A 13,044-nucleotide genomic window follows, 5' to 3' on the forward strand; every position below is an offset into this window, starting at 1 on the left:
TCTTGATTATCTAGTGCATGCAAGGCACTCTGCTAGTTAAAGATACAGGGAATCCAAAAAGTATAAGAATTCTATTTTCTAGCTCCTTTCCAATTCAGTGTAGGGGCTCTGACATCTAAAAATTAAGAATAAAGAAGCAAATTGTGCTCGAGAATTAGAGCAAGTAATTATTTTAAAATATTTTCAGAAGGAGGGAAAAATAAAGAGAAAAAAAATCAACACAGAACTCAGTAGAATGACAGAAAGGAGGAAGCAGGTGCCCAGAAGCAGACAGGCAGACTTTCCCATAGGGCTTTCCATCCTTGGGCTGCCTCTAAAGATGACTAAGCAAGTTTTGTGTGTTTGCAGCTGTAGATGCAAATGCTGCAAAACAGCGGTCGCCAGCCTTTTGGACCTCACGGACCACCAGTTGGCGACTGCTGCTGCAGAGTTCATTTCTAAGTACATGTTCCACATAGGATACAGGAAATTGAACTTCCATAATTCCTGAATTAATCCAGGTATATTGGTTGATTTCTAGTTATTTAAAGTTGGGGAGAGAGGGACCTGTTCTTTACACTAGAAAATGAGTTCCACAAGAGCTGGGGTGTTTGTCTGTTTTGTTAACTATGTTATTCCAATTTCTTAGAACAGTGCCGGCATGTTGTAGCCTCTGAGTGAGAACTTTTGAATTAGATTTCAGAAATATGGGGTTCTGTAAAAAGTACTTTAAGTCTAGTCATCAGCTGCAACTCTGGCACCCAGGCCTTTGATATGTTCACATTTTTTTTCTCGTAAAGAGATCAGGTAAGGGAAGCATCAAAGCTGATTCTTAGATTTTGAGCCTGGAGGTTTGGGAAGATGGAAACATAGGAAGAGTAGCAAATTCAAGAGATTATGATAAATTTGGTTTTGGAAATACTGAATTTGAAGTGGCAAGCTTTTTTAGGCTCAGGGAATCCTTCATATAGAGGTGATAGTTGAAACCATCATTATAGGTGAAACTGACAGTACTTATGATGGCCACCAATTATTGAGCTCTACTACATGCCAGTCACTGTACTTTATATACTGATTTCATTTCATCCTCAGTTTGCCTTGCTAAATAGATACTACTGTTTCTAATTTCATAGTTGAGGACACTGAGGTTTAGCAAGATAGGATATCTTCCCCAGGGGTCACGTAGCTGGTAAGTGGTAGAGCTAGGTTTTGAATCTAGACCCATCTTATTCCAAAGTCTAGCTAGTGCCAAGTGATAAAAATGTACAGGAAAATGAGGATTGAGCAAAGACCACTGAATATATTTTCTAGGAATCGTTGTGCAAGAAAACTCTTAAGAGTTCTGGTGTAGGGGCGGAATCCATATTGCAAGGAGTTAAGGAATGAGTGAAAGGGAAAATTTTCTAAAAATGGAAATGGAAATTTAAGACTTGTTTTCAAGAAATTTGGGGGAAGGCAAAAAGTAGTACAGTATGGTGAATTTGTAGGACCAAGTAAATTTGGGAGTTTTGTTACAGTTTTTATCTTATTTTAGGATTTGCATTTATTTCAACAAATATTTATTGAGTGCCTCCTCTATGCCAGGTAGATTAAAGAGATATAATAGGAAGTAACACTGGTTTCTTGCTGTTACAGAGTTTAATTTTTATGGAGGTGGATGTGGTTGTCAAGAAACAAAATCAATCAGAAAAACATCAACATGTATAAATGTTATACAGAGAGTTAAAAATAGAATATAATATGTAAGAGAGTGTCTGCATGGAAGTTTTAGATTGTATGATAGAAAGACCTGTTTTAGAGCCATTATCTGAGGATCTAAAAGATAAGATAGCCAGTAACCAGGGAGGGAATTTAGGCAGTGAGAACAGATAATGCCCAGGCCTTAAAGTAGGAATAAGCTTGACAATATTAGATGGAGGCTATTGAGCAAAGGGGAAAGTGGTATGCTATCAGAGGTAGGCATGGTTCATATCTTTTATTATAGGGCTATGTAAATTGATGTAAAGAATATGGATCTTTATTCTAAATGAAGTGGGATGTCAGGTGCTTAAAGAATATTAAGCAGGTAATTGTACATGACCTAATTTACATCTTAAAAGGTACATTTTGGCTTTTGTGTGGAAAATACATTAATGGGGGAGGGGATAGAAGTAAAAGCAGAAGACTGGCTAATAGGTTTCTGCCCTTATTCACACAAGAGATATTGTGGCTTGGACTGAAGTCTTAGTAATAAAGGGGGGAGAACTGAATAGATTTTGAATGTGTTTCTGGGGAGGATACAATAAGACTTTCTGATGAATTAGATACGCCTTTCAGTTAAAGAGAGGAATCATAATGTTTCCTGCATGATTACATTGAAATGAAGGAGTTATTGAAAGAAGCAATATTGAAGTTTGCAAGGGAAATAATTCATGATGAAGCAAGGTACCAAAGAGTGAGCATACAAGAAGGAAGAGATAAATGTAGGATTCAGAAGGAAGGAGACAGAAGACAGAAATTTCAAGATAAAAAAGAAGTTGAAAGGCAAATATTGGAAAACCTTGACCTTTAAAAAATACTAGGCCTATTACTGTGTTCAGTTATGAACAACTACATATTGTTTTATGTTCCTCATATTAACTTTCTAATTTGAGTATTTTAAGCATAATTATATTTATCATTGTATAACCTATTACTTTGCGCATATATAATTTTGTTTTGTTTGTTTTTGCAGGTTGTAAGTTCTACAAATGGAGAGTTAAACACAGATGACCCTACTGCAGGACGTTCAAATGCACCCATCACAGCCCCTACGGAAGTAGAAGTGATGGATGAAACCAAGTATGTGTTTGTTTTGCTTGTTTAAGTAACTTTTTGTTCTAAAACTATGCATGTCTGACATTGATAGTCATGTACAATTATTTCAGGAATATTTTTTCAAGGAATAGGTGCCTATAAAATAAGTGATATGTTTATTTTAATCACTTTAGAATTGTACTATTTCAGTAAGTATTTTAATAATACAAAATAGTTATTTAAGAACTATGCTCAAATTCTTATTTATAATCAATAGCATATTTTTACGAGTGCTGATGCATGAAAATTATTGCTATATTATAGATTCTCATTTTTATTTAAGCATAAGAATAAAAATTTTAAAATTTTATAGTATGCTGCATGCATTGATATTAGTTTTAATTTATTTTTTTGTGAGTTTAAATTATAATGCTGCTTGGGGAAAAAATTAAGCATGAAAAACAATGTGATAATTTCAATGTGGGCTGTTTCTGATGATCTTTCTCTCTCTTTTTTCCTTGTATTTTTTTTTTTTATGTGTGTGTATAGCTGCCAGAAAGTGTTGAACATGTGGTGAGTTCCCAAGTGTAGGCAGGCAGAAATAGCTCCGTTGTCTGTAATTTCAAAGATTTTTAGCACCATGTTTGTTTTTTAAAAACATACCTTTCAACATAGACATTATAATTTGTAAAAGTTGTTCAAAAGTATTTGATATCATTTACATTAGCTCTGAAAAGCAAGAAACCATTGTTTGAGGAGCTCTTTTGCCTGCTGCAACTTTTGCTTCAAGTAACATAGATTTGGGTGCACTTTTTAATTGAGTAGATATACCAACCCTGCTTGTGCTTGTGTATTTGTTTTACAACACAGAGGCTTCATTTGCTATTTTAGATAGAAAGACAGGCTTTTGAGATACGCTTTCTTTTTTCCTGTTTGTGATTATTAAATACAAATAGTAAACCCCCTACCCCAACCACAATGCTATTACTAAAACAGTATTTCACTTACTAACTAATAATATTGCTATTGGTAACATATGGTATGCATTGATAAATTTCATGATAAACTATAGTTGATAGAGTGTTACGAAAAATCCTCATATAAATATTTTCTACTAATTTCAGATATTATAAAAGGTAATGTTTTTATCAGTTGAGGTCATGTTGAATTTAACTGTTGCTGACCTTTGCCTTTAGTTGTTATGCTGTGTTAAAATGCCCCTCTCAGTTTCAGGACAATTTTTGAGTCAGCCTTGGAGTGAATAAAGAAAGTTGCTTCTTAGATTAATAAATTTTGGAAAGTTCTATTCATATCCAAAGCGAACCTTACATAATTTCCAAAATAATTCTCCTTTGCCGGCCACAAGATGAGGAAATTTATGTGGATATTTCTTTTTTTTTTTAAAGAATGTTTATTAATTTTTAGAGAGAGGAAGGGAGAGAAATGTAGTTAGAGCACAACATTGATTGGCTGCCTCCAGCATGCCCTGCCCCCTCCTCCCCCCCCCCCGCCCCCAGGGAACAAATCTGCAACCCGGGCATGTGCCCTGACTGGGAATCAAATTGGCATCGTTTGGTGCTGGGAACAACGCCCAACCAACTGAGCCACACTGGCCGTGGCTGTAGATACTTCTTTTTAAAGAAAAATGATTAAGTATCCAATTTTAATCACTTTGGGCTATGGGGTTTATTGATGGTATGACTTGGTTTAGTGGATTGCGGGATATAATTAGTCAACTACATCCTTGTGCATTTTTATGTCAGAAATAAAAACAACAGTTTTGCTCATGTGTGCAATCCTAAATACAGTTATAGAAGTAGGGTGGTAGTGTGGCCGATTAGAATGCACAAGTCCTTTGCAATTAGGTTGTAGAATCCTACTTCTGCCTCTTTGTTACCTTCTTCAGGCTTATTTCTTTTTCTGTCAAATGAGGCTAATAATACCTACCTCATAGGATTGAGAAAGTTAAATGTGATAAAACACTGGTATTTTGTCTGGCAGATGGCAGGCACTTAGTAGTTATTATCACCCCGGTTTATCTCTTCTCTTCCAGTTGCCTGTGACCTTTCTCGTCTGTACTTTTTCCAGGCTGTGCTTCTTCTGTCCTCCTTGTCCCATATTTTTACTTCCATACTCACATCTCTTCACTGAAACTGGCTCTTTCTGTGTTCACATCTTCCTAGATACCTGCTATCAACCAAAGCTATTATATATATTTTTTCATTTATTCCTTCAACAATTACACTGCTTGGATTTCAGAAATATCTGGTACCACCTTTACCCTTAAGTAGAGTACACACCAGTCAGGAAGATTGCAGTTGTATTAGCATACATCAGTATATGACTAAGTGCTATGGAAAAGGTATAAAGAGAAAGATTACTTACTGACAGGATGATCAGAGAATGCTTTATGGAAGGGGCTTTGAAGAATGACATTGTAATTGAATTAGTTGAGATGGTGTGGATGTTTATGGGTTTGGGTTTCTTTATGTAGGTGTTGGAAGATGAGAGAAAAAGGAAGTAAATGGTGGGAAGGTTATTCCTAAAGGAAAGGTTGTCTGGTGCTTGGAACTTCATGGCGCCAAGGCCCGTCACACCTTTCATAGTCTGGCCCCTGCCTGGCTTTCCCAGCTCCATTTTCCATTCTGAAGCCTATATTCTATTGGTTCCATTCTGCCATCAATATACTATTCTCTTTATCCATTTCCCACTTCTTGAAACTTCTTGAATTTCTTATAAACAAGGATTTTTTCATCTTTAGATTCCAATGTCTAAAACAGTATGCCTTAATAAATTATTACTAAACTAGAGGCCCCGTGCACAGGATTCGTGCACAGGTGGAGGGTGTGGCCTTGGGGATTGGCCCACTGTGGGAGCACACTGACCACCAGGGGGCAGCTCCTGTGTTGAGTGTCTGCCCCCCTGGTGGTCAGTGCGCATCATAGCAACCGGTTGACCGGTTGTTCTGGTCATTCGGCCATTCAGTCTCTGGGCTTTTATTATATAGGACAACTGACTATAAATAATGTGGTATATCCATACAATGGACTATTAGTTAACAGTATAAAAACTAAAATTGGAAACATGATAAGTGAAAGAAGTAGACACAAAGACCACATATTATATAATTCCTTTTAGATGAAATTTCCAGAATAGGCAGATACATAGAGACATGAAGCAGACAGTGGTTGCCTAGGGCAGGGAAGAGGAGTTGAGGAGTGGCTGCTAATAGGCAGTGTGGTTTCCTTTAGGGTGATGAAAATGTTTTGAAGTTAGATAGTGGTGATTATTGCTGTACTATAAAAACCACTGAATCGTACACTTTAAAAGGGTGAATTTTATAATATGTGAATTATATCTTAATCAGTTATTTTTAAAAATGAATATCAATCCATCATTTCAGTTAAGCTTTTTTCCGGATAGGTTTCAGAAAGCTTTAGAACTTTCCTAACCCTTCACTAGTTGAAAACTAAACACATAAAACTTTGCCTTTCCTTTCATCAGGATTATTCTTACATTTCTACAAGTTTACTGTTGCATTCCTCATATTTTTAGTTTGTGATTCAGAAATGTAAGCATGATTTTTTTTTTCTAAATTGCATCTTACGCTTCTTCCACCATTGTGTAGGTAGCTAGGAACTTACTTAAAATTCTTTTTCAGAATTTGTTTCTGACTTCCTCTCTTTCTTCTTACCTGTGATTGATAGAGATCCCTCTCATTGCATCCCACTAGAATGTATTTTACGTTGGACATTTTAGAGTCTCAAGTTTCCTAGAATAGTACCTCATGGGATAAATATATGATTTCTGAATGATGGAAAGTATTCTATTCCCCCAATATAAAGTGACTCCTTCATTAGTAACAAGGTTTTGCCTTTTTTACTGTAGCTGAGAATTTTTTTTCAAGGCAGGTGAAATAAAGAATAGCACTCTCATCATTCCTTCCAGGAATTAAAACAAGGCTTCCAATAGTTTAGTTATCAAATTTTTAAGTAGTATGAAATCACCTATTCCTTTGTTCCTCTTTCTTTCCCCTTTCTAACATTTGCTTAGCAGTTACTGTGGTTTGGTAATATGATTATGAGGAGAAATCAAGGCCTTTACATTCTATTAGAGAAGATAGACTATCCCAGTTACTTTTACATGGTGGTTCCATACTCTGGCTTCATTTCACAATCTTCTGGGGAGTTTTGACAATAAGATAATACTTAGGCTGCACTGTCAGCATTTCTGATTTAATTGCCCTGTGGTGGGGTCTGGTTACCAGTATTTTTAAAAAGCTTCTAAACTGATTCTAAGGAACAGCCAGCATTGAGAATCATTGGTCTAGTACAGGTGTTAGAGGATTAGCACTATGTAGGATACAGTGTTGTTGGAGTTCAGAGACTGGGTACTCACTTCTAGCTGGGAAGATGTAGAAGTCTTCAGCGGTAAAGATATACTTGCACTGGTTCTCAAAGATAAGTATGGTTTGGCAAAGTTGATGGGTGGTTGTCAGAGAGAAGAGGTTGAGCAAGGAGCAACCCACGAGGCTATATAATGCGTGAGTGCTTTAATGGGAACTGGGATGGATAGGCTAAGTGTCCAGTCTCAAAGGGACTTAGTGGCTAGGTTAAAATAAAATTGAACATTATCTTTCTCAGCACAGCAATGAAAGCTGTGTGTTTTAAGCCAAGAAATGGTATAATCAGATTGAACCTTAGGAAATAATTTTTGGCAACAGTTTTGAGGCTTATGTCACTTCCTGGGATTCATAAGATTGTAGAAAACCTTCCTTCCTTGCACAGTGTAGGCTGCCTGGAAAGGAAGCCTGATGGATGATGAGACTGAGAGGAGAGTGGAAATAGGTTGGAACCAAACTTAAGAGCTGTGCGGACTTAATGCCATAGATTGTGTAGAGACACTGCTGAGATTTCAAAGGAAAGGGTGCCATACATGGTGGGCAAAAGTAGGCTTACAGCTGTTCGTATGGAAAATAATACAGTAATTAATAAATAATAATACAAGAACAAACTCTGTTTTGAGTACTCACAACTATAAACCTACGATGGCATACTGGAGAGAGGGAGACTTAGACTGGGAAGTCAGTTAAAAGGCTCTTAGCAATGATGGAAACACAGCGTTCCAAACTAAGCCAGCATAAGAGAATGGGACGTTTTTGAAAGTCATTTCAGACTTGAGGGACTAATTGCATGTAGATGGAGAGGAAGAAATTAAAGATGAGGATAGGTGTACAGGTTCCTAGTTAGAATAGTTTGTGGATGGTCTTGCTCTCTGATCTAAACTCCTCTTGGCTAACTAAACAGTTTATAATTTAAAAATCAAGAGATCCACAGGTACTAAAATGTATCAGGTATACATTTTAGGGGGAAAATCCTTTGTCAAAGAATTATGCTATAAAAGGTATTTTCTGTAGTCTCCTCAGCTCCGCCCGATGAGCAGAGGTCAGGTTCCAGAGTCCTAACTGTATGGTAGGTTGCCAGCAGTCTCTCAGCCAAAGGATGAGCCAGTGAGTCACTGTAGAAGGGACCAATAAGAACTTATACAAACAGAGAAACATGCTTCAGTTTCTGGTATATCTGTGAGAAAGAAGTATATGTATGACATAATCTAAGAAAACAAGCCCAATTCTAGATGAAGGAAAAGGCAGTGACTAAAGAGGAAGTGGTGGTGTAATGTTAGTAGCAAAGCCTTGGCCCTTACCAGTATGTTTTCTACATATTTTAGGACTTTGAGTCATGATAGTCCCCTGTTTCCTACCCAAACAGTATTTAAAACAACAACCTTTGAATTCATTAGGAGCAGGACTTAACATTTATCTGCAAAGGATTTAAGAGTGGAGATGTGACTGCAAAGCTTTTAGATTGGCTACCAAATTATCGTGTCCGAAGCACGGATCTGACTTGTGAGACTATATCGTCTTACTGGAATTGCATAAGGAATAATCAAGAAAGAGCCAAGAAAAAGGGAAGCATTGACAAAACATGATTTAAATGTCTGGTTAGCTTAATCAGCTTCCCCTAGGTGTTGTCCGTAGTCTAGATCAGAAGAGACTCCAAGTGAGGTATAAACTAATGTATAAGAAATTGTAGCCACTGAGCAGCAAGGACAGAAAAGATATTTTAACATTTTAAAGATGTAAATAATTTTCTAAGAACAGATAATTGAATTTATTGATAAAAATAACTTGCTCACATCGTCTGTGAGAACTAATGTATGTGCTAAATCCTAGAATCTGCTATTATTTACAGTTGTTATTACCAATAGCTTTTTCCCCCCCTTTCCGCTGTACCAAGTGTTAAAATAACATTGTCTCTTTTTACTCCTTTGCCTGCACTCATAAACTGATGGCATGGTGTCCACTCAGTATCTCCAGTGGTCAGCCCTGAGCACCCAGGCCAAGGCCTCATTGGAAATGGAGAAGCAGGAGTGGGGTCTGGGCAGTTGCATCTAGAGAACAGTGCTTCTTGAGATTCAGACTCCTTTAAGAATATGGTGCAAGCCATTCTTTTCCCAGAAAAACTTCCACAGGCACTAAAATCTGCATTGTATGAGTTCTCACTGGGGTACGCAGCCCATGGGTAAAAACTCTAGCTTTAGAAGATGCCATAATTGACCAGATTCTTACTCTAGGAGTTGCATTTATGAGGCATATCCTTTATTTATTCAGTAATATTTAATGAGTAACAGTTTTGTGCCCATTTGTGAGATGTACCTGTGAGCAAGATCTTACGAAGCTTTTATCTGATGTGGAGGCAGATAATAAAGACATGAAATACATGTAGATTATTAGTACTAAGTACTGACAGGAAAATAAAACAGTCATGTGATAGAGTGATGGTATGGGCACTGTGTTTTAGGTTCAGTGCTCAGGGACAGGAGATAATTGAGATGATACCTAATTTCTTAATCACAAAGACTATAAATCAGCTGTTTTGGTAATGACTTTAAGAAATCAGCCACAAGTTAAATAGCAATTTCTTCTGTTTTGTTTCTATTTGGAATGTATTCATATTATATAAAGCAATGCTGCCCTCTGGTGGTAGTAAGTTTAATGGCATTCCAGCTTTATTTTTGCAAATCTATTTCAAGGATTTACAGTACTCTATTTAATGGGATTTCTTCCTGAAAAATAGATGTCATCTTTAGATTGCTTTTGAATTTAAAGTTTTTGTAAAATTACAATTCATTTGAAAATCTTATTTAATCTGAAATAAATTTGGGTATTTTTTTTTTGATCAATAATTCTTACACAGTTGAAGGAAAGGATACCTAAGAGGTAGGAAGAACTCAACTCTCAGAACTGAAAGGTGATTAATGGTACTGGAAAAATAAAGCAAGCAAGGTGAATTGCTAATACAAGCATGAAAATCTATGACTTGGACTTATTCATTAAAACATGTATTACATTAAGTTCCCCATTCCAAAAGGCTTAAGACACCTTTTAGTGGAAATTTTTTAAAAGAATGTATTTTTGAATTTCAGTAGCCAGTGACAGTATTTAGAAACAGTGAACATTATTAGTAGACTTTATATTAAACAATGAATAAATTTCCATTGAAATATGACCATATTCTTTAATATCCTAAATATTTAGTTTGTTTCTTCTAACTCTCAATTTTTTAATATTTTGTTTTTTAAAGTATGGACATGTTCTGACTCTTAAGTTTTTAATTGAAAGGTTCTTTTTGGAATAATGATTTTTATTTTATAGAGAGTAATTTGACTTGAATGATTTTTTGTTCTGCTTTTTATTTTTGAAAATTTATATAACCAATTTGAAAAGGTATTAGGTAGCTAACAGTTACAAATAAATTTGACTTATTTTTCTAAGTCCATGAAAAATCTGATGTACCCATATTCTTTTTTTATGGTGGTAGCTCTTTTTAAGGCCCTTGATTGGGTAATTTATTTCACTTCAATAAAAGTAAAAATCATAAAGATTATTGACTGCACATATTTCTAGTTGAATCTTTACCAGGTGATACATACAATTTTGAATTATTCACATTTTATGGTCTAGTCATTATGTGCTGTTTGAGTATACTTAAAAAATGCAATTGTGTGATTGTGCCCCATAGTGATTTCATAATCATGGCATAAATCACAATAAAGGGTCTGAAATTAATTTTTTAAACACTTTTTATAATATACTAGAGGCCTGGTGCACAAAAATTCGTGCACTCGGTGGGGAGGGGGCGTCCCTCAGCCCGGCCTGTGCCCTCTCGCAGTCTGGGACCCCTGGGGAGATAACGACCTGCTGGCTTAGGCCTGCTCCTGGGTGGCAGAGGGCAGGCCCAATCCCTAGGTGCAGCCCCTGGTCAGGCTCAGAGCAGGGCCGATTGGGGAGTTGGGGCGCCGCCCCCTGTTCTGCACAGAGCAGGGCAGATTGGGAGGTTGCGATGCCACCCTCAGTCACGCTCAGGGTAGGGCCGATTGGGGGGTTGGGGCACCGCCCCCTGTCACACTCAAGGCAGGGTCGATGGGGAGGTTGCGGCACCACCCCCTGTCACGCACAGAGCAGGGCCAATCAGGGGGTTGGGGCGCTGCCCCCTGTCACGCACAGAGCAGGGCCCATCGGGGGGGTTGGGGCTCCGTAACCTGTCACGCACAGAGCAGGGCCAATCAAGGGGTTGGGGCGCTGCCCCCTGTCACACACAGAGCAGGGCCCATCAGGGGGGTTGGGGCTCCGTACCCTGTCATGCACAGAGCAGGGCCCATCAGGGGGTTGGGGAGCTCCCCCCTGTCACGCACAGAGCAGGGCAGATCAGGGGGTTGGGGCGCCGCCCTCTGTCACCCACAGAGCAGGGCCGATCAGGGGGTTGGGGTGCCGCCACTGTCACACTCAGGGCAGGGCCGATGGGGAGGTTATGGCTCTACCCCATCACACACAGAGCAGGGCCCGTGGAGGGGGGGGGGGTGTTGGGGCGCCGCCCTCTATCACCCACAGAGCAGGGCCTGTGGCGGGGGAGGGGTTGGGGCGCCGCACCCTGTCACACACAGAGCTGCAGGGCGATCAGGAGGTTGGGGAGCTCCCCCCTATCAGGCACAGAGCTGGGCTGATCAGGGGGTTGGGGCGCCTTCCCCTGTCACAAACAGAGCAGGGCGGATAGGGAGGTTGTGGCCCCGCCCCCTGTCACACACACAGCCGCAGGGTGATCAGGAGGTTTGAGCGCTGCCCCCTGTCACACTGATCCCGGTGCCGGGAGGCCTCTCAGTTCCGCTGATCCCGGTGCTGGGAGGCCTCGCGGCTCTGCTGATCCTGGTGCTGGGAGGCATATTACCCTTTTACTATATAGGATAGAGGCCTGGTGCACGGGTGAGGGCCGGCTGGTTTGCCCTGAAGGGTGTCCTGGATCAGGGTAGGGGTCCCCACTGGGGTGCCTGGCCAGCCTGGGTGAGGGGATGATGGCTGTTTGCAGCTGGTCACACACCCTTCAGGGTGGGGGTCCCCACTGGGGTGCCTGGCCAGTCTGGGTGAGGGGCTGAGGGCTATTTTCAGGCTGGCAGGTGACTGAAGCTCCCAACTGCTCCTTGTTTTCTTTTCTTTTTTTTTTTTTTTTTTATTCTGGGCCAGCTTTAGTTCTGGCTCCAGCTCTGAGGCCTCTGCTGCTGAAAGCAGGTATCTGGTTTGTTTGGGTTCTATAATAGAAACACTGTATCGACTCCAGCTCTGAGATCCCAGAGGGCTGAAAGCAGGTTTCTGGGGTTTTGTTTAGCTTCTATATTTGTAACAATGTTTCTAAAACTGCAAGCTCAGAGGCCCGCAAGGCAGGCGGGGAACGTTGGAGTCCTTCGTCACTGAAGCAAGCGAGTCTCATGTTAGCTTCAAGCTGCCTGGCTGCTGGCCGCCATCTTGGCTGGCAGTTAATTTGCATATCTCGCTGATTAGCCAATGGGAAGGGTAGCGGACGTACGCTAATTACCATGTTTCTCTTTTATTAGATAGGATTTTTTAATTGATTTCAGAGAGGAAGGGAGAGGGGGAGAGAGATAGAAACATCAGTAATGCGAATCATTAATTGGCTGTCTCCTGCACACTGCCTACTGGGGATCAAGCCCACAACTGGGCCATGTGACCTGACCAGGAAGCAAACCATGACCTCCCATGCCCGCTCTTCTGAAATTAATTTTTATGATGTGGGTAGAGATATTGTATAATTTAACTGGATAGGGTAGATTTCTATTTACATTTATTTCACCAAAAAATATGAAAAATATCTAGCAATTATTTCATCTTTCATAATCTTTTGCCAGGTAGAATAGATAAAGCTACATGGTCTCTGTTAT

At 39.4% G+C, this 13,044-nt stretch overlaps 1 protein-coding gene across 17 annotated transcripts in view; it reads left to right on the forward strand.

The window, feature by feature from the left end:
- The window catches only part of CSNK1G3 (casein kinase 1 gamma 3), a 117,146-nt gene that overhangs the window by 100,076 nt on the left and 4,026 nt on the right, over positions 1-13,044 (forward strand). For 12 of the 17 annotated variants that reach the window (XM_036308118.1, XM_036308119.1, XM_036308117.1 and 9 more), the window contains 2 exons: positions 2,693-2,799; positions 3,304-3,327. In XM_036308118.1, the coding sequence (XP_036164011.1) occupies positions 2,693-2,799; positions 3,304-3,327 (131 nt within the window). Of the gene's footprint in view, positions 1-2,692; positions 2,800-3,303; positions 3,331-13,044 lie in introns of those variants that run through there. The other 5 variants (XR_004967393.1, XM_036308121.1, XM_036308126.1 and 2 more) reach the window with 2 other exon arrangements.

Source organism: Myotis myotis, unplaced genomic scaffold (genome assembly GCF_014108235.1).
Source record: "Myotis myotis isolate mMyoMyo1 unplaced genomic scaffold, mMyoMyo1.p scaffold_m19_p_5, whole genome shotgun sequence".
Lineage (NCBI taxonomy): Eukaryota > Metazoa > Chordata > Mammalia > Chiroptera > Vespertilionidae > Myotis > Myotis myotis.